At 38.9% G+C, this 22,582-nt stretch overlaps 1 protein-coding gene across 1 annotated transcript in view; it reads left to right on the top strand.

Annotated features, from left to right (window-relative positions):
• Positions 1-22,582, top strand: part of LOC146601361 (VPS10 domain-containing receptor SorCS1-like) — a 303,293-nt gene that overhangs the window by 183,755 nt on the left and 96,956 nt on the right. The window contains exons 5-6 of the mRNA XM_085308294.1: positions 3,288-3,446; positions 19,085-19,158. Coding sequence (XP_085164420.1) covers positions 3,288-3,446; positions 19,085-19,158 — 233 coding nt within the window. The remainder of the gene's footprint in view (positions 1-3,287; positions 3,447-19,084; positions 19,159-22,582) is intronic.

Raw genomic sequence — 22,582 nt, 5'->3', positions numbered from 1 at the left:
GCCTTGTAGAAACAGAGTAAGAAGATAGGTCATTCTTTAAGGAGTTCCCATTTAAGGTAATCCAGCATCCTTTCTGCAGTGAAGTGGAAAGTTTCTTCCTAATCTCCTCTCTGAGATATTCTTGTTTTCTTTGGACATTAAAGCTTATGACTTCTTTACTCAGATTCATTTTGTAATTGCTGCTGTTTTTATTTTCATGCTCTCCTGATCAATATGTTTGTATCCACTTCTGTTTTCCATACAAGCAACTGTGTCAAGTCAATGAGTAACAGGCTAATTAAAAGCAGAAACTGGCCTAATTTGTTTTGAAGAAAGTTCTAAAATTTGGTTACTACACACTTCACACATTGCAACAACRCAATATTAAAGTTCATTGTACTTTCCCTCCCTTGTCATTTATATTCCAGCCAATTCAGGGAATAAATCTAAACTAAAAGGTTCATGTACACAGACCCAGTGTTTCCCCTTCATTTTGACTGATTTTTTTCATTCAGCTTCTGGTTTCTTGTTTTCATCCTATGACTGCTGTCTTTTGGCCATGTAGTTGATCGTTTATGTGCCAATATGTTGTAATTAAGTTAAAAAACCCACCAAACTTATCTTGTATGCAACATGGGGCTGTGGCTGTGGTATGAATAGTAACTGCTTAGTCAATTCTAGCTTGCTTATTTTGTGATATCATTGTAAAGTGATTGGCAAGGTAGGGTACAGCCATTCAGGAGAAAAACCTGTCCTGGTGCTAAAAGTTGGTCTCACAGTTACCAACCTCTAGTGGCTATAGAGCCATGAGTTCAACTCCCTTCCATGTCTCAGACCCTCCAWATGTCCTTGCATAAATTTTCAGTAGCTCTAAACAGCTCAGTCACATCTAAAACATTACAGCTGTCAGCATATGTAGTAAATCTGGTGTGTCCTGGGTATGTCAGAAACGCTGCATCTGTTCTTGCAACAGCCAGGACTTCTGGAGACCATAAATACAACACACTAGTGATAGCCCAGGTGGTAGTTAGGAGATTAAAGCCAAGATCATCAGTGCTGGCAGGTCTGCTTAGGCACTTAACTTGTATTGATTGAATCAAGAATTAGGTGCTTCAGTGCCTCAATAGTCTGTCCCTCAATTCCCTTTCTATGAAATGGAGATAAGAGCACTTTCAGACCTCAGAGGAGTGGCGTGACAGAAAATGTGCTAACGCTGTGATGTGCTTGGAAGTGACAGTGATGAGGTCAGATGAGCTCCTTGTGCAGGTAGGAGGAGGTATGTGAGACTAGAATGAATCTTGATTAACTTTCCTCAGAGGCACAACCCAAAGTCAATGAAGAGGAGCTGGGAACAAGCCCGTTGATTGCATTTATTTCTATTCTATCTGCTATAATCCAAATTAGTGCTGTGCTGTGATATTTCCAAATACCAACATAAACAAAATCTACTCAAAAAAGAAGTCATAATAGTAAGAAAGTCATAATACCTGAATCATAGTACTGAATTGATAAGTGTTAACTATAGGAACATTCTCCCAGAAATTACTCTGTTAAAAAAAATAAAAAATAAATAGTGTTGATAAAGATCATAATATGTTTTTGGTTTGAGAGGCTGGATAGGCTACTTTGTGACAGTACAGGGTCTATATATTGATGTTATGTTTTGATTACTAATGCTAGCTGTGTATCCTCTATTCAATAATTGTCAGTTCAGAAATTGCATCAATTATAGATTTAATTTATTTGGAAGCGTTAAATGAAAATAAGAATGTTTAATAATGCATGTTTTCCTCATTAGATTTCAAAAAATAGGTCAACAGAAGAGATACAAAAGGAGGTTGTGCCTTTAAGTTACCATAAAACATTAGCCTGTTCTGCATAAACGGTACAGAGTGGCAATATAACTGGTCTAAGATCCCTCAGAAAACCCGGAGAACCCAAACCTTCCAAGTTACAGGCCACATTGTTAGACGAAAAAAGTTTTCTAGAGATAACCTCAGGCAAACAATGAAGAACATTTTCTGTGTGGATTATATGTGCATTTACGTGCAACCAGCTTAGCAGTTCTTTATCATCAGGGTCTATCAAGACTTTATGGTGCCCTATAATTCACAGGTAATGAGTTAAGTTATGTCTAACTCTGCCTGCCTAAATGAAAGATGGAAAGGGAAATAATAGTGATTTTTGCAGTACCCAGCCCTAGACAGGAATTCACTCTGATAAATGCCAGATATGAGTCCTTTCTTTTCAGGCTTGTCTGAAGACAAATCAGTGTCTACCATTTACAAAGCAATAGCAGCACCAGTACTTTAAAGAGTGATGCTAATGATTCAAGGTGTTAATACCTTTCTGGGCAAATATTCTTCAGAAATTTTCATATTTGTCATTTATGATGTCCTATTCCCATTTCTTTGGGGTACTGCTTTGCTGCTTGCTGAAAGACTGAAACAATCTCTTTGTACTGCTCAAAACTGTRTATTTTCTCTCATACAGCGACACTTGAGAGGAGTTTCTCATTATTCTCTCTGATTCATCAGCAATGCAGACCAATTAATACCATAATTACTGGGAAGATGTAGCTACTACAACTGTGAGCCATATTATCTACTGTCACTCCTGAACTAACATTTTGGACTAAGCTAGAAAGCAACTTTGCTGTGCGGAGACTATTTTTGTTTCGCTACTGAATGTGTAATTCACAGCGCCATAGAAAATGGAGAGGGAAAGAACGCAGCATGTTATCAAATGTGTTCTGCTGCCAAAGCAAGATTGCTTCTTACAGACAGCCAGGTTATAACGTCAAGCAATGAAGCTGTCATCTTCTCTGAAAATTCTGCCAGAGTCTAGCAAACCTCACCATTAGAGATCATTCTGTGTACACCTTCTTCCCCCCGCCCTTCCCTTAATGCCTAACTTTTYCTTTGTCTCTCCAATAACTCATCCATGAAGAACTTAGCAGCCTATTGTAGCTGTCTGGTAACCTTAACAGGTTTGCACTCTAGTGTTAGTAAGTCTCAAGTTTTATTTTTGTGCTAACCAAAGCATAGACAACTTATGTCTGTTTTATTTTAGTAATAARGACATTTTGTCTATTTGATCATATGTTGTATGTGGATATTCATATGTTGTATGTGAATATACATGATTAACTATACTATTTTCCTTACAGAAAGRTTGATTGTGCTTAGTTTTGATCTTGTGTTGAAGCTTACTGAAATGAACACACTTATCTGAAGTTCCTAGCTACTTCCTTATTTTTCTATCTGACTCTTCTTGACCACWGTATTTTTTCTTTCCCTTCCATGTAGATTATGCTGTTGACTGATCCAGAGGTTGAGAGCAGCTTATTGATTAGTTCTGATGAAGGAGCTACCTATCAAAAGTACCGACTGAACTTCTACATCCACAGCCTGCTCTTCCACCCCAAGCAGGAAGACTGGATCTTAGCATATAGTCAAGATCAGAAGGTAAGAGTTGTTGGCATCATTTTGGCTTGTTTGCTTAGGAACAACTTGGAGACTCACMATCTCTTAGCTCAGTTGGTTAGAGCATGGTGYTGCTAATGCCAAGGTCGTGGGTTCAATCCCCATACAAGCTACATTGAGGGTTGGACTAGATGATCTCCAGAGGTCCCTTCCAACCTCTATGATTCTAAGATGATCTCTCTACTTAAATGCTGCAGAGCGTTCAGGACAGGTTTTTGGGTGACCAAACTGGTATTTAGGGCAAAATAAGGACATAGACACATACTGTGTTCTTGCGTCCTGGTCCTCTATGCCTCACCTGGCAGCCTGCGTTTATCCTTTTTCCAGAATCATGTGGCCGGCACTGGGCAGAGAAGAAAGCTGAGGTCTTTCATGATACAGCAACATCTAAAGAGGCTTTTTGTCCTCTTACTTAACGCTCCTTTCATTCTACTCTGGCGCCAGCTCCAAGAATAGTATAGGACATTTCTTGCTGCTGTTTGGTTGGCATATTTTGAAGTGACTGTTGGCTTTCAAAGAGAAAAGTAACAGTGAATCAATTTCCTTTGGAGTCCRATCCCTTCAGTAAGGGTCATCTATCAACTGAATAAACATGCTGTGAGATTTGCCTTGGATTTTGGCTGCACAGCTTGAGACACCAGAGTGGGACCTGATTGTAAGAGAATTCACTGTTAGCACTTGCTGAAAATCAAACACATCAATACTCACAAATCAGTCACTTTCCTCAATCTGTTTAGCTTAACAAAAAGCAGATTGAAGGGAATCTATTGTGCATAAATATCTTCATGGGGGAAGATATCCTATATGAGAGACTAGTAAAGACCTAGTAAAGAAACTCATAACAAGAAYTGATGGTTGGAAGTTGATGAAATGATTAACCATTGGAGCAAACTGCTATGAGATATAGTAGGTAGCTCATACTGACATTTYGATATTTTGAATAAAACTGGAAAACAGATCAAAACAATTTGCTGATCTCCCAATTGTAGTAACAGAGTGGCATTGGCATGTAATATATAAGCTGTTATACAAAGCCATTTAGTGATCTCTTTTTGTTTTACACGTAATGAATCTAAGAGAGTCTGAATCTAATTAATAATCAAAACAAGAAGTATTGACTGAATTGTTCAGATTATACATTAGTATAACTATCGTATAAAAGCTTGAATTCTATGATGTCTTCCAGCTGTGTATTCTAATGCATTTTATAAACATTAAAAAAAAATTTGCTTAAATTAGGCTTGTAGATWCTATTACTGAAAGCCTGAGAAAATAATGGCCTAAGGAAGCTGAATAAGTCTCTAAGCTTATGGGAATATTTGAAATAAAAGTTCAGTCCTGTGCTTTAAGCTCCAAACCAATATCCTTCCAGGCTTRTAGCTTAATATTCTTGCAAAATTCTACCTTGGGAAATACATCTTGCCTGCCTAAGTTCTTCTTGTAGAGTCCTTTACATACGGTATTTTTCACGCACACCCTGTCTTGCATTGCTTTGTCGAATGTACTGTGGATGTAATCTGTTTCGGAGGAAGGTGCAAATGAAATGATTTTTGGGTGTCCAGTATGTAACTGGACAAGGGCRGAACATTATCCTTACCTTGTAGCTGTTGAATTCCATGAACTGATGGAATCAGTTCAGAATCAGACCAGAATCTTGTCTCTGCTATCTTCTAGGACMYTTTGGAAGGAAAAGTATTTTGGAATGGTAACATGAGATTTATTGGGTGAGGGTCAATGAAAATTTAGTGGCAAATTTGTCAAATAGAAGTAGGATATAGTAGAAAAGGATTCTCTGCTTGTGTAGTAGTCAGTCTGCTCAGGAAGTAATTCTACGTTAGAGTCCATACAGGTAATGCTCATTTAATTTATGGTAGATGGCTACCAACATATACATTGTGGCCATTCTATAGGAAATTGCCACCCTTTTCTTTTACAAAATCCTAAAAAATGATCTGAATATGAGAATGAAGGGTTCTTACTTGGATTAACCTGAATTTATGGGATTGATGTAGGAAATGTGGTATGTGGGTGATTTAGGCAAGAAGATGCAGGCTATATGGTGAAATTTCTTTGTGTTCTGCTAGTGATTAGCAACTTAGATAACTGTTGGTAACAAAATACTGTAGWTGCAATAAATAAATAAATCATGTAGCACAAGGTCTGTGCATCACTTCAGTACCGATTAAACAACTCCAAAATAGAACTTAACAAGTGGTTTGTATGGTTATGGATCACAAGACTGGTTTCTACTTTAAAGCCTAATTGGAGACATTTTCTGATTTCAGCAAGCTTTGGCCAAGAACTGTAGAGGGTAACAAGGAGGCAAGGGGTATTAATCAACTCAGACTAAATTAAATGTTACTCAAACTAAGGGTCAGTTTCTGCCTGTGGCTAAGTACAAACAGCTCCCATTGGTTTCATTCTTCTATATGTAAAGGCAGAATTTGGTTAGAGTAATTATGTGCTCTTGAGGGTATTTGGATAATTGCAGTGGGAGCTATAGGCTAGTTTGGAGCAGATCACTGCAGTTTGCTACATTGTGATCTCTTGCAAAGGCTGTATTTAAGGAACTAGAAGCTATTACTCATTGGATTACATGCATTGTGTGCATGGTGACCAGACGTCACCTGAGGAGCCACGGGAAACATAGCTGAATGTTAATGAATGTACCTGGTGTAGGCAGCTTTGACTGAAGAGGCTGTGAAGATTTCATTGATGGGGGCCTTAAGGAGTAGGTTAGATTCTGACCAGTTAGTATTGTCTTAATCATTTAATTCTATTGTTGACAGTCAGARGAGAGCTAGAAATGGACTAAAAAATGGGTTTTTATACCTTCCAGCTCCATGGCTCAATGGTTAGCAAGCCACATTGCGTCTTATTGCAGCAGATGGGGCCAGAAAARTGAGGTGATGAATAGAGGAGGAGACAGAGAGATAGGTTTCACACTGGGCCTGGAGGGTCTCTTGACTCTCAGAGGTGGTCCATCCAGTTCAGGGCTGAAGGGGCAAAGCCATCCAATCCTATCAAACAGATGGCATCAGCTAGTATTTCTGAAGTTAGTGCATGCCTCTCACTGCTSTGTTGTAATGAACATGTGAAATGGGTCACAAAGCATCTTCCCTCAATCTCTTCACAGCCCACTGAGTCTATCACTACGATAAGCACTACAGATCCTTTCTGTTTGGTTGAGTACGGAGTTGCTAAATGGTAGAGGAATCTATGTTACTTGAAGTCATTTTACCTCCCAGTTTCTTTGGTGATGTGAGTGAGTGAATGYGCTTAATTACTGGGGTTCAGCTGATGAGCAATAACTCATTAAGCCTCAGTGACTTGGTTGCTTTTGTTCATATATCTTTCCCCTCTGTCTCTGCTTTGGGCAACARACTAGAATTACCGATGCTGACAGACCAGTCTCTCTTTCTGTCGTAACTTTTCCCTGCCAATCTTGAGGGAAAAAAAGAGCAGCAAACCATCTGCCGCCTGCACTAATTGCTTTGTGATTGCATTCATTGTTCTGGCTGAAAGTACAGTTACGTGGCTGATTCTTACCACGTAATTGTATACCTACTCCGTGCTTCCCCATCTTCTGCTTAAGAGGAGTTACAAATCGGTAGCAAACTTCAGACACATGACTTGTGGTGCAAAAACTTTTTGGAGGTCTTGTATGTACAAGTTCTCATGGATTTAATCAACTTGCTCATACAAAAGACTGTTTTACATAGGAGTATTACTTATGTATTGCTCTATAATCTTTGAAAGTGATTTACTGCATAATCAGAGGGTGGGATGTAAGAGCTTCTGCTTCTGTGGGGACATCTTCTGCTGTTCAAATGGGTCAGACAGGCTAAGAAATGGATAGTAATCAACCATGAATAACAGCTGTTTGGAGAGATGAAATATAGGTAGAATTGGGAAACACAGGTCAGATGGGCAAGATATAGAGTCTTAATTGCCCAGCTCAGGAATAAATGTACAAATGCACTCAAGAACTGAAAGGCATCTACAGTGGCTAAAAAAAGTAGCTTTAAAATGGAGTTATTGTTGCTACTTCTCTTATTTTTATTAAACTCTTGAAAAGCAAGATACTCCAGGCTAAAGGAGCTCTGTCAACACAGCGTGAGTAAATGAAAGGGTTTACTTCTTTTGGTGGGTGAGGCTTTCCCAAATATCTTATTCAAACTGTCTACCCTAATTTAAAAAGCGTGTCATGCTGGAGAACAGTGAGTTGGAAACTGATACTTGCCCATGTAGCTGAAGTGTTGAAGGTAGGATTTAGCAAATCAGGATTTTGTTGTTCATGGGACAACATATCTTCTGTCATCTAACCATCTTCCTCTGTTTCCTAAAGTAAAGCAAGCTGGTTCAGCTGCAGSCTGGAAGAGGATATAAGGGTAAAATTGCATGGGCTCTTCTGTTTCAAATCCTTCAATGSAACAAATACCATAGAAAGTGAAAGAACCACCTGGCCTCATTTCCCATGCTTTACCTCCCTTAACCCTATGAGAAAAGAAGGATAATTTTTTTGTCTTTGAGGAAATTCATGTTGGTTTTTAATTTGCTCAGGGTATGCTGTCATCAAATGGCAAGTGAGGATTTCTGTCCTTTTTTAGCATATCAGCAAGAAATAGTTTTCTGCATGATTGCCCTAGCAATATGTCTCTGACTTTGTGTTAGAGCTATCTGTAGCTTCTTGACAGGGTTTCTCCTCTGCTGATGGTTGTATCTTCACACAGTGGTCAGTATCGTGCATCTCATTTTACAGAGAGGGAAAATGAGGCATGGGAGAGAAAAGAAAGATGACCCCTGCAAGGGAGCCAGCCCCGAGTCTCCCAGTTGAGGGGTTCTTCTGTTTCTGGTGCTATCAYTGTTCAAGGACCTGTCTTGGTTCAAGCTTTCAAGTAGAAAAACTAAAATAAAAACAAATCTCAACTGAAAATGCACAGAAAATGGATGCAAAAAGCTTCCTTCCCTACTCAACACACTGAAAATTCACTTGACATTGGACTGAAACATTTAAAATTCATGCTTCCGTATTATGTAATCTAGGTTCTTTTGATTTTTTTCCTCTTCTCTTTTCTGAAGTATATATTTATCCAGTAGAGTCCAGTGGAGGATCATTGGATTAAGYGGCACTGAACCCATTTTGTTTAAGCTGTTTTTAACTCTCTGTGTCTGTACCTTTTCATATCTGTGTATTTAAAGTAGGGAAGAACCTCCCTTGCTTAGATAAGAATAGAATGAGGTTATAAAGCTGTGCAAGGCATGCAAAAAAAGGAATTTGTCTGGTCACTGACCATTGGGGATTGCTCATGTAGCAGMCAGTGAAAATAATAGAGAACAGTTTTAATGATCTACACTCTGCATGCATTCAGGTGGGAAAGGAAGGTGTTCGTATATCAAGGTTGACAGAGGATTCACTTGTGTAAAATAATATGTGTCGGAGAGCAAGGATGTGTATGGCCAAAGGATGTCTGTATGYGAGAACAGACCAGCTCTTAAAAGCACTGAATAAAAGGAGCTGAACTGCAATCTTTTCTGCCCAGTCTATCGTTGTGCWTACCTGTGGATGTAAGGTCTGAACTGGCAACATCGTTCCTGTGTTTGGGCTAATGCTTGTGTCTTATGCTAGCATCTGTCATAGACATATCCACTACTCATCCTGATGTGATGGACTATTTTGGACCCACTTCATAATTCTAAAGCAAGGAGTAAAATTCTGCCTTTCGTTTCACTGCATTAAGAGCTMACTTTGAGAGTGGCCTGGTTGGAACTAGGTTGGACCAGAAACTTCTGGAGGTTCTTTTCAGCCTAAATTATTCTATTTCTGTTTACACCCTCTCAATTTCAGTGGTAGCAGTTACTGTGTGCACAGACTAAAGAAGAAAAGGAATCAGATTTCTTTTACTACAGCTTGCATCATAGCTTTAAAGTTTTCATCCATTAACATCAAGTAGCATCATTTTTAGTTGTTATTCAGTGCTGCTGACAAAATTTGGAGGGCTATTCACCTGGACTCACATTAGCCGAGGGAGGCTAATCCCATCTGAAATTAATGAAGAGGAAAAAAGGTTCTTTAGAATTGTAAACGTTAGCCACTTCGAATCATCCTCTGGAAAAGCCTATTTCTTTTGACAGACTACAGATAGAAGCCGCGAGATTGTTCGCATATGGCTAATAGCCTATAAGAATAACTCCCCTTTTTCCTAGGGCTTTAGTCTTTGAATAGCGTGCGCCATTTGTGTTAATATTTTAGGCGCCACTAATCAACCAAGCTAATTTTCTAGCAGACTTGTTTTTCCTTGACACATGATGATGAAGATGAAAAGTACTGAGGAATTTGCACTGTAAAAGGTGTTTGGCCCAGCCTTTGCAACATGTGGCACTTTACACATGACCTTGGATATCCTTTCCAGGCCACCAACACCTGTGCCAAGGCAGAAAGGGCTTTCGACGTGTGCATGTTGAGAGCTGTATCCTCTATTCTTAAGAGTCTCCATGTGGTTATGTTTCTAGGCAGGCTATCAGGCATGCACAAAAATATCCAAATCTGTGGCTAGGGCTTTGCAAACTGTTTGTGTGATGTCCTGAAGTGTAGACACCTGCCAGGCATCTTGACAACACATCTTGCACACAGTCCTTTTCAGATATGCCTTGTTATCTCTTGGCAGACTGATGAACATTTGGTGGCAACCAGCATGCTGTACCAAAGCTGAACAAGGAAAAGAAATCAAAACTGTTCATCTGGCTGTTTATTTTGTTTGGATTTTTCCTCCTTTCTTCTTGTACAGTCAGCTCCTCAGCATTGTCTCAGCAAGAAGAGTAATATTGTCAGTTATAGCTTTTTTTTTCTTTAATTAGCTATAAGCCAATGTACAAACTGTTATAAATGTTTTCCTGGTATACTCATTAATGTCTCACACATCTCACCAACTATAATGTGCTGGGGAAATACTTTACAATAACGAATGCAATTAAAAAACGAGGAGGAAGCCTTATCCCCTCCACCTTCACCCTCCCCCACCCCCCCCAAAAAAATGATAAATAGGAAGAAAAAAAACAGCTACTAGAGCCCAGTGGCAACCTGTCAGTCCAAACAGGAGATGCATTTCTTGGCCAGAAGCATGATCAGTGAAATGGAAGGAAAGACTCCCAAACAGTAATTACTATGTTTACCACTGACTCATTCATCTTTAGGCAAATGAATATGCCTTTGCTTATCCATCTGTATGAACATGAGCCCACTGTACCCTTAGAGAAATTGTTCATTTGCTGCTTTGGGATCCATGGACACATATTAGTAGCTATGGGTAGAACCCTTGCCTCTGTACAAGGTTTTCTGTGCTCTTCGTAATTCCAATTTTCCTTCCTCTGTGAAAATTTACTTTTTTAATTTCTGTCAGAGGTGGACGATGCACTGGATTGGGAATAAGGATATGTGATTAGTATCACTAGATCTGCCTCTGATCTTTGTGAGTTTTGAACAACTTGCCTCACTTTTCTGTAGATGCTTCTTTCCATTCTCTGTCTCTGTTTGGATAGTAAGCTCCTAASTGTCTCCAGTTTCCTATTCTGCAAAGTGCCTATCAACAGAAAATTCACTTGGAGCCCATAGATTTTACTATAATACAAATGATAACTAATAATTTATTTTTAAATGTAAAGTTATGTATGTATTCATGAAAATTCTGACATTTTGCCCTGATTTCTATTGAAACAAGACTTTTTTAAATTTTCTCTCCTGTTCTCAGGCCAACAGAATATGATTTTTAGCCGACAATGAATTTCTTTAATGCAGCTATCTAGACATCTACTAAATTTACAACACAACGGAAAGCAAGTGCAGAATACCCTGTTACTCATTATAGACGGTAGTTTTTAACAAAGAAGGAAATTAACCTTGAGGACAACTTCCCAAGTGGAGTGGTAAATCCGTGATCCTTGAGAAACTTTAAGTCAAGACTAGATGTGTTTCCAAAGATGCGATCTAGTTCAGCCATCAGTTACTGGTCCTGATAATTGTCTCTACCACTTGAGTTAGTGGATAAAACTCTGAGGCATCTGTTTGGAGGAGAACAGACTGATGATACTAGTAGTTCCTTCTGCCTTTAAAATATATGTGCATAGGCATATTCCTATAAACATCTGGTAGTAAAGTTGCGTTTCCTGCCACTTGAATGAGTATATGAGTTGCCTGCAGTGGAGACATCACGCTAATACACTTGCTTGCAAACAGCTGTGAGACCAGAACACAGCTGATATGGCTCATTTCTGAGAATGTGTAGGGAGTTATTGAGGGATAGGCTTGGAAGAAAGGAAAAAAAGAAAAGGAGGTGAGTGAAGCTGAGATACATCTCCAGCGTGCTTTGATGCAGTAAACGTGTACAAAAGGACTTGCYGTGTTACAACCACATTGAACAATTCTAAGTGTCACTAGTGCATTGTTCATCACGACACCAGCCAAGTACCCGCACTGGAAGAGAAATGGAAAAGAAAGTAAAAGCAGTAACAGAGCTGCAGTCCTCACTGGTGTGTGTAATGGCCATGAAGCAAGTATCTGAAAACTTTATCACTCTGATGTGTCTCCATCAGCATTCAATAAACACTAATTATTGGATAACCTTATTGATGGGGTCTGTGTGGCATGACTAATACACTGCTGCAACTTAAAACATTCAAAATCTATGCAATGTCCTACAAACTTTTGTGCTTCAAGGATATTTAAGTGTCTTAGCAATGGAACTTACGATTAGATTGGAGACCAGGCGAGCAAATGAACATCAGCCATGTAGCTTGTTTGTGTAGCCTGGATCGCGAATCATATGATCTATTCCAGGAAAGAAGTACCATGTATGATTTCAGATTCTTTGTTTATTCAAAATGTATTGCTGCATTAAATTCAATGATGACAGAAGAAAAGCCCAGTCAATGGCTCTTCTGAAGCACAGAATGTTTCAGGAAATAGCAGTCTACCTTCTAGTGTTTGGCAGCCTGTAGGAGGAATTCCCTGTACAGTACTGTCTCTAAATTTAATATATTTTGTTTGACAGCCTAGTAGTTGCACTAGATGCAAATTGGGAGCATGTGTGTATCTAGGACTCTGGATTCCTTCCCACTGATGGGAGATGTATGTGGCACAGCCGTGGAACCTTTTGTCTCTGCCATGATAACCTTTGGTCTGGCTGGTAGATCCAAAGGCTGCAAAATCCTCGAGGAATACTTTATGCATCTATATAAAATTGTTCTGTCTTGCATTGGTGCTTCAATGCACCAACCTGTCCTGTTCTGCAAACTGTATAGAGAGCAAAAGAAATAAATGTGTGATTGTTCTTCTAGAGTCTTAAAGAAGCACAWCACAGAATCGAGGCAAGGTACATGATGCCTATCCTATTGCTCTTTGCTGTTCAGAAGGTATAACATTCATTCCAAATACACTCTTTTACAAATGAAAAATATTTATATAATACCCCTATGAACAATGAGAATAATGACTGAAACATTAGTGAAAATGTAGAACTTCAAATGCACCTGTGGTGGTAGTAATAATCTAACTGTCTATCAGTAATAAACTTATTGAATGGGGAGAAGAGGAAGAACTTGAGAACTTTCTTAAAATTACATTGGTTCATCCTCATGCAGAGTTGCCTTAATCCAGTTAGACTGGATAAAGCACAGTTTAAGCTAARATGCTAGTTTAAGCTAAGCTGTGCTTTTGGAGTGTTGTATTCTTTGGAGAAATTGAACTAAATTAAAGAAAAATATTGATAATGAAGATGAGGAAGAAGTGGATTCAAAATCTTCATGTGATTCATCAGTTTGAAATATGAGTTTTAGATGCACTATTTTTTTGTGAATAAATCCTCTTTGAGATGGTGATGGTAAAACACCAACAACAGGCTTAGTTTTAATCATCTTGCAGAAAAATTAGGAAGTATGAGATAAGAGGTCACCATATGTAAGGAAATGATCAGGAAGTGTGATCTGTACTAGGAATCTTCTCAGGGAATTAGAGTTGAATTTGAACCAATCCTGGGGCTTTYGAAGATGTTCTGAGCAAGTTTTCCAGCTGCTTATTTTTCTTTAGGTCAAAGCAGTGGAGTAGGTTGTGTTGCTTTAGTCCAGATATGTATCCGGAAGGAAAGACTGTTGCTTTCTTGGAAGTTGGAAATGAGAGAAAGTGATCTTTTTCTATGTACTTAAATACAAGAATTTGAATTCTTTAAAGCTGGTAAATTCAATCAAGAAATAAAGTTAGACTCTGTATCATATTGCAGTATAACTTGTTTAGGGAAAATGTCTTCAGTAAAAAGAAAAATAATGGTTACTACTAGTTTGCTTAAAATACTTCTCATGTCACTTTCAGCATCCAATTGTAATCGCTTTTCCTTTAGCCAGACTCCAGATTCCCATATGCATAATGTTTTTTGCATGAGATAAAATCAGTGCATAAAATTGCAATTTCATCAGCACAGGAAACACATGGAGCTGCCATGTGAGAGAAGATCAGTAACCAAAGAATAATTAGAACTAAATGTTTTATCAGAATATTCAATTAGCTTAAACCTTAAGTGATGAAATGCCATGAACACCTCAGCTCAGCCGGATCTGTAGCCATTGTGTGCAGGCATTGAAATGGAGCCGAGGCCATGAGGGGTCTCCACATATGACAAAAAGCTGTGGCTAGGAGAATGAATCTCTTGAGACCAGATGGGGTGATGAGTAGATCTTGACTAGTGTAATGATCCTTCAAGATGATATTGTCTCACGACAGAGAGACAAATACCARTTCTTGGCATTTGGTATGTGTAACCTTGCTGTCAAGGTAAGATGTGAAATGAGCAACTGTTTCTCTGTCTTCTGGATGATATATAGATTACTGTAAATGTAAATATGTGATTAGGTGAGTTAGATGAATATACAGGTAGCAGAGATACAGCTGACTCTGAGGAGCGCAGAGGTCGTTGTAACTGGCCAGGAACAGGGATAACTTTCCTTAAGACAGGTCTGCATTCACTAGGAACATCCGGTTGAGGCCGTGCTTTGTTACCCGTCAGTTCAACAGCCAAATAGCCTTAATTCAGGCTCCTCAAAACAGCCAGATTTTTGAATCTCAGGGAAAATTCTGTATTCTTATGCAAAACAAGCAGCGCACAGTACAGTGTTATTAAAGTGCATGTCCTAAACTCCCCCAGATGTGATATTTTACAAAATTATGAACGGCTCTTTTTTTTTTTTGTCCTGAAGACGTGAGTTTATGTCAGAAGATTTCAACTGCATAATTCAGTCAAATCCAAATAGACAAACAAGGTCCTGTAGGGCATCATTTCATATCATTGGTGATTACCTCACGAATCAAATTTGTCTGATGCCTAGAGAATATTAAGCCTTCAAAGTTCATATTTTAGCTATTTGTTTTGGAGTTTTTAAAATGCATGTAGACTGATAAGTGAAAATACAGAACCAGACAAGACTGCTGGTACTCTTAGCTGCAAGGACAGAGCTGATTCCTAAGCTTGTGTCATTTATTTTAGCTCCAAAAAAGTGAGTGCAAGTCTGGTGTTTTATAATACTTGTGACTCCCACACAACCCCTTAGGTGCTTCTAGGATATGTTTCGATGTTGCACACGGAAGTTTCTCAACCATTTGTCAGTTGAGATCAGCAAATGAGAGGAAGAGGGTAAGAGAAGATTATTGTAACTGTAACCTGCTTTTACGCAGGTGTCTCAAAGCATTTTAAGATGAACCTTACGCTATCACTGTGAAATACATGAGCAGCTGTTATGCTCCTCACAGGTTGGGAAACCAAGTAACAGAGTTGAGCAACATATGAATATTGTTTGGTGTAGATCAGGAAAGAAGTCTTCTGTTTTTTCCATTCCAGAAAATATTAATGTAGTGTTGCAAGAAGGATTTATTTTCTATAGCTAGTGGATTTTTTGWAGTTTCTTTCTGGTTTAGTTTTGAATCCTTTTTCACCCTCAGAAGGTGTCTGTAGTCTTGGGACATCCTTTCATTCTACCCTACATTTCCATTTTTTCCATCTGGAAGTGGTGGGTGGTCCTTTTCTAACCCACAAGATACTAGGAAAAAAATCCAAATCGAACAAAAGCAAATAGTTAATGACTGTTAAGTTCTTGGGTATTACACAGAAATAGAGAGGAGAGAAGGCAAGAAAAGAATTAATCCCTGATGAACAAGGGTCAAACCTGAGAGATCAGTATGAGAGTCACGCTTTGTAACAGTCTTGTCTCACTTAAAATAGAAATGCAAAATCACTGCTTGGCCCTCAGATGAAAAAATACATTGAAATTGGACTAGGTTCTTTCTCTACTTGTTGTTAAAAGAAGTGTGGCAAAGAACATTATCTAATTTCGGTCTAATAATGAAAATTGTCATCAGACAGCGCTGCTTGCCAAAGAAAATAAAATGTTGTCTCTGAAGGGACTACATGCACGAGTCTGTCACAAGAAGTCCTAGGAGAGARAGAGAGCTTTTATAGCAACAAAGTGTAATGCTGGCTTTGAAAAATATCCATACAAGCACTATAATTGCTAAAAGGGGAAAAAATAATCCCAGCCATCATATTTAGTACTTGACGAAACCTGGCCTCCAAATATTTCTCTTTTTTCTGGTCCACCTAAATGAACTCACTCTAAAATGACACTTAGAAAAAATATCTGGGAAAAAAAAAACTCAGTACAAAGGACTTTTTCCTCTCTTTTTTGTGGAGTGAGGGTACGTATAAGGTGGGGGTTGCCCCCTTTGATAAAGGTAAATTAACACTGCCTGTGCTGCTGTTAGTAAAGGCTGCTGTATATGCTGTGCAAAGGGGGGAAAAAGGCTTCTGAAGCCTGGTGTTAAAGTGTCTGATCAAAGGAAATAAGTGCTTTGGCCATGAGTTCCCAGGGAGGTAACACTTCCCTTTGAGAGCACTTGCCTTTTCTCATGCACTGTCCCCAGCTTACTTGGCACTGGCCTCCAATTTAAGAGGAAAGTCCTGATGTTTCTGCTGCAGGAGGCGGAGGGGAGCTGTGGCGATGGGGACCGATGACTACCTGCACAGCAGTGAAATGGCAGGCATTGAGGGAGRTGCTACTCAAGCCCCGATAAAGCTTCTGCGGGCTGTGATGTGCTGTTGCTATAACCAGCAACTTCAGAGAGATGATAACGGCTGCTGAAAGCTTTGTTCAGAGAATTTAGAGAAGGTAAGGATGAGAGGTACAAAAGGGTGAAGACAAGATTTACTGTGAAGATTTCAACCATCTGAACCTTAGTGTCCCTAGAAAGCTCAGATATTACATATACCTGGTGTGGTAGCACAGAGGTGTTTGCTCCCTTTTTTGGATCACTGTTTTTAATTAAAGGACGTTTTATCAGATGATCTGAACTTTATTAACAAGTTAAATTGTTTTATGTCCAAGACTTACTACTTGATGGAAGAAAGCACTTTGCTATGAGTGGAAAAACTTTGGCTTGTGAGATAGGTTGACAGTAACTTATTGTGGTTACGTTAATTTGCATTTCTGCTGCCATTAGAGAAGCAGATCTAGAAATGGATTTTGGACGTGAAGGGGGGAAAAATACTCCTGTAGTGCAAATACTCTTGATTAGTTGACCTCAAAGCACTTTACAAAGGACACTATTAAATCTCCTAAAAGTTTTTCTTTAATTTTCAAAAATGAAAGTTTTCCTTAGTTATAGTTAGGGTCAATGTAACCTTGAAGTTTGAACAGAAATGTATCTAGACACTTCTACGTAAAGAAAAATAGCAGACTTACTATTGAAGTTTTAAAAGGACATATATTTCTTACCACAAAGCTAAACTGTTTTTCCTCTTCTAACTCTCGTATTCTTTTATTCCCCCCGCCTGCCTTTCCTCTCTCCTCTTTGACAGTGTTCAAGAAAAGGGGAGATGAGAAAGTGAGGTCAGTTTTCAGCTTTTATATATTGGATTTCAACATACACGTGGTCTGCCATTTTCCAAACACCTAGCATGAATGTTATCAGTTTCTCCACATTCTTCCAAAGAAGTAAAATAAGGAAACTGAGGATTATATATGGATTTGTGAGAGGAATATATTGTAGAACTAGAAGTAGATCTGAAGTTTTCCTGAATGCCAGTCACTTCATTCTTAAACTACATTCATATCAACTTTCTGATCAACTCAAAGCTCTAAAATCAGCTCCTGACCTTCTCAATGATCTGTCAGGCTTCCATCCTTGTCTTTTTCCTGCCAGTGTACTGCTACTATTTGGTCTTTAAAAACTCAATCAACAATTATAAATAAAAATTCAGATTGTCTGAGTTTTCTGTAAAATATCTTTTGTTGTTTCAAAACACTCTAAAATGTTGTCTTGAAAAGGCAGGTCAGAGTTCAAAAAAGAGGTCCAGTTTGGAAGCGTTTCATATTCCTTGCTGGGAGGGGGATCGACAGTGTCTGTCAAGCCAGGGAAAGATGGGAGGTAGGATGAATCTGTGAGAAAAGTATAAGGTTGACTGCCTGTCAGTGCTTCCGTGTGAGRAATTTGAAGTTAAATAAAGCAAAAGAAAGCCAAACAGAACCCAAACAATTCTGTACTCTACTCTCCTTCTGAGAATTATGTGCTGGTAGCATTTAAGAGGAGCAGCTGCTTGTTGGATAAAAATAACATTTGTGTATCATTCTGCAAAGACATGTCAAAGTGTAATACTTGTACATGCCTTTTGTGTACTGACCTTTCTCAATCTGGTTTGGTATTTATCATAGAAAGTTTTTTTCTAAATGACTGATGTATTTGAATATTGCTTGTGTAACAACTCTAGGAGAAGGTGTAAAATTGTTTGCAGGATGAGGACAGGAGCAAAGTGAGAAACAAGCTTCCAGGGTACAAGTTACTTGTACTATTCAGACTTAATCACTCTTGCAAGAGAAATCTGGACACATTAGAGCAGTTCTTTTGTGCTAGATTGAGCAACGGAAGGGCCGATACTGGGTCAAAATCCTCTCTAGATGGGAGGTGACTGGAAGTTGTTGTGTCAGCAAAGGTGGTGGCCCCTGTCATTGTTGGGATGATTGCAGTATTCAGAGAGTTCACTGTTCATGTTCTTGATCTTCATAAAATTACTGGCAGTCTGAAACTAACAGACACTGAGACAGAGCTGATCTCTCCTCTCTGAAGATGGCTACTGGTAACTGCAAAGAGAGTGACCTTCCAACATGATATCAAGGAAGGCAAATTTGCATCTCTGTTGTCAGAGCTAGGCTAGCATATTAAACTGTTGTGTTATGCTAGACATTGTGTCTACTAGTTTAAGAAAGTAAAATGCAACTTTCCCATGCTGCAATTTTTTATTACCTGATAGAGCCATGAAGAGCTAGAATGTGAGTTTTCACTCATGGCAGGTAATTGGGCTTACCTACATAGTGATCCCAAACATGGTGCTAGTTGAGGTCCATGTTGTACTGCTCTGCGTTGTTCCTGTCAGAAGGGTTACTGTAGAGATTTTTAAGCTGTCCCAGAAATGTCCTTTGGTGCTGGAGTCCAGATCATTATCTCAGAAGTCATATAGGATTCTTCAGTTTAATTTCTATCTTGTCTTTGTATTTTACTGTGATTCATGACTATTTGTTTTTGTTTCCAGTTATTCAGTTCAGTGGAGTTTGGCAGAAGATGGCAGCTTCTTCATGAGGGAGTTGCACCGAACAGGTTCTACTGGTAAGAGCAAAGCCCTGTTTCTCCTTTCCCAAGCACAGCTTCCCCAAATGTACAGAGATGTTGAAATGGACACCTCAGGGCAATGTGGCTGAATGTAACCTGCATTGCTGTCARTCTCTGATTGTTGAGATTAACTTTGAGCTGCTATGAGAGGGACATTATTCCTCCTGTTCTGCATTTATACAGCTCTTGGATGTATAATCAATGGATTATACTTTCATTTTTGAAAATAATGCACAACTGAAATATACTGGACAATAATTAAAGAAAACATTAGGATGGAAATCTGTGATTTCCTGACAGCATTTTGAGCCCTGGCACGAATCAGTGTTCAGCATAAACTTGTTCCTCTGGTGGCTGGGTTTGTTCTTTTAACTGACATAAGAGCTAGGTCAATCCCCGTAAGTAAGCAAAATAATGGCCACTAAATTAAGCATACAAAGTTACTCACTTTCTAACTTAAATCACTGTGCAACGCTGCTGAGTGCTRCTAAACAGTCATGCAAAGATTTCCAGGGAGATTTCAGACTCTGAGGATCAGCCATATTGTTTAAGTCTTCTTGCTGAATCTTTGAATGTTAGTCAGTTACAGCAATGGTGAAACTTTGGGAGTAGGAGGGAGCCAAAGTTACCTTAGACAAGTATCATAGTTCTTTGTCACTGATGCAAGCTTATATCTTTGCTGCATAAATTTATTTTATAGAGTTTGTATCTAAATTTATTTAGAGTTGTACCTTAGTCATAGCCTGAGTAGTCACCGTARAATCTGAGCACCTCACAGTTTTTTAGTATATAGAGTGTCTGTAKTGGATGATTTAACTTCAGATTCACACTGATATAGTGGCAACAGCCACTGAAAAATCATCCAAATACAGTCTTCAGACCTTCAAAGGGAAGGTCTTGATAAAAGAGATCAGGACGAGCTGAACCAGATGATTAAAGTGAGACACACAGCCCACCACTACCACCACAGTGAATTCTAAACTAGATTTGTGTGTCAACACCATAGGTTTTGAGCATATCAAGATTCAAGAATAATTAAATCAAGTATTTTCCTTTAATTCATGACAGAAATAAGAGCTGTATGTCGCATTTACTTTGAAAGATGAATTTGGCCTGCAAAGCATAAAAGATTTTATTACTGCTCCTGGTCTTCAGTCCATTCTCAGAAGCTGTTAGTTGCAGCTATTGCAACTTGATTCCATTTTCAACTTAAAAATGGTTGTCTGTGAGTATGTGTGCATGCATACATACAGTCCAATTTCTTCCCCTAAAGGGCTCCTAACATGGTTTCAAACTATCACATACAAAACCCCCCAACACATATCTCTTGGTGTTTCTTGGCTAGTCAAAGCAGAAGGTCCTGGAAATCTGGGGACCCAGTCTGTGAGAAGACCAACAAAATTGTGCAGGCTGAAGAGGGTCGAGGAGATTGAATGAATGTCCCTCTTCCTGGATGCCTGTTTTCTGTACTTCACTCTAACCCTTTTGAAGTTTCCTATCATTAGATACGGTAGTGGTTTCTCAGGTATTGGACTGATGGATGCCTACAATAAGGATAATGATGAAAATGATCATTTTCCCTTTCCATGGAGCTCAAACTCTGAAGGCCTCTAAAAACAGAGAACTCGGGTTTGGAACTTCAAAGGCAAAGAATAAGTTGAAAAGATGAAAAGAAGTTGCAATCACCCATCTAATTCCCTACAGCCATAACCAGAACATGAAACTGCAAGCCTGTCTTTTCACCTTGAATGAAATGTCCCTTGCATGATATACCTCAGACTGTGCTTCTACTGTCCAAAGTAAAAATAAKACAGTTTGTGAAACAGTGTTTTACCTTATTCTCGTTTGTGGGGTCACACTGAGTATTTTTAATAAACACCACTGGGCATGCTAGTTTTAGTCTTGAGAAGGTTTTGCTTACAAACACTATCAGAGGAACTGTAGTGTCTCTTACAGCTGCATATCTTGTATCTAAGATTATTCTCCCCTCCCCCCCTTTATTTCTTCTCCTCCTCTTATTTTGTCTGTTCTCTCAAATGCCCCAGAAGAATTTAACCCCCACCCCTCCCCAAAGAAAAAAAATTATAGCAATCTACTGGTGCCTCCTGCTCATCTCTGAGAAAACACTCTATTCAGAGACAACCCAGCTCCTTGTAGCTCGTATGTATTTTGTGGTTTTGGTCCTCTGTTACATGAAGAAGTTATTAACATGAAAACAAGATCTTTGTTTCTTCAGAGCTCATCTGCTCCCCTTTTTCATTCTTTCACCTGCAGCTGTAGGTCATGCTCTGAAATCCACAGTCGCGATGAGAGATTGCAATGTCACTCTGCCAAGGAAGATAGTTGTGTAGGGGATGAGCAGGTATACCTTTAAAATGGAGACTCACTGGAGTTTTCTCATCTGAAAAGGAAAGGAGGGAAGGGAATCTTTACTTCTCTACCCCATAAAAAGGTTTTGAGGACATTTGTTAATATACATGTTGGGCAAGCTGTGGTGATGGGCTATGTCTGGAAAAACTATAATCTGTAATAATTGTTGTGGCTAGGGGATCTTACAGCATAACTGTTTTCATAACTTTAGTATGAGAAAGTGGTGCACTGAGGGAGGGAGATGTAGTCTGGTCAGGGAGTTGACCATATATGTCTTATGGAAACATAAATGAATCCACACTACATACATGCCCAAGGCACTGCACTGTATCATCATTTTTCATGTTTTTTACTCTTTCTCGGAYGGGTTCTTGATATTTTGCTGTTAGGTATACTGTGACAGGAAAATGCGTGAAAGTTAGTGAGGTGCTTAGTGACTCTGGAGCTGTGCRCTGTAAAAATACCCTTATTGCTGGAAAGAAGTATTCTAGGCAGTATTCATTCAGCAGGATAATAAAGAAACAGTCAGTTAAAACATGTGGTGTGTGGCTGAAAGCAGTTTTACTAATGTGGTTGGTATTAGGGGAAGAGAAGCACTAGATACTAGTTAGGAGAGTTGGAYGAATACTTAATCTAAATGCTTTTGAGTTCATTTTGTGATACCTGCTGAATTTCTGCGTACCTTCCTATGTATTCCATTTGTTGGCAAAGATACTGGTTAAAAGTGAATGCGAATGCGAACATAATTGAGGAATCAATCGTGTTGGGAATCACTTTACTTTTTCCTTCTGCTTTTCTGAGTGGTCCACTCATCCAGTCAAAGCTCAATAATGATATGTGACTTGCAAATCCAAACACTCAGGACCAGTAGCTGCAGAAAGCTACTCAAATGCACACAGTTTAGTACAGTCAAAACGTATAAGCAGAAATTGCTCATTAAAAGCTAGATTTTTATTCTGGTCCTCCCATCAAGTCAGGCTTTCAATCAGAAATTATTTCCTGAAAGTCAGTAGGTCAAAGTATCACAGTTAGAGCTGGCCCCAAAAATAAA

The sequence above is a fragment of the Rhea americana genome, unplaced genomic scaffold (genome assembly GCF_003343005.1).
Source record: "Rhea americana isolate MKP2758 unplaced genomic scaffold, rheAme1 scaffold_104, whole genome shotgun sequence".
NCBI classification, from domain to species: Eukaryota; Metazoa; Chordata; class Aves; order Rheiformes; family Rheidae; genus Rhea; species Rhea americana.
This window is presented reverse-complemented; position numbering and strand designations above follow the sequence as displayed.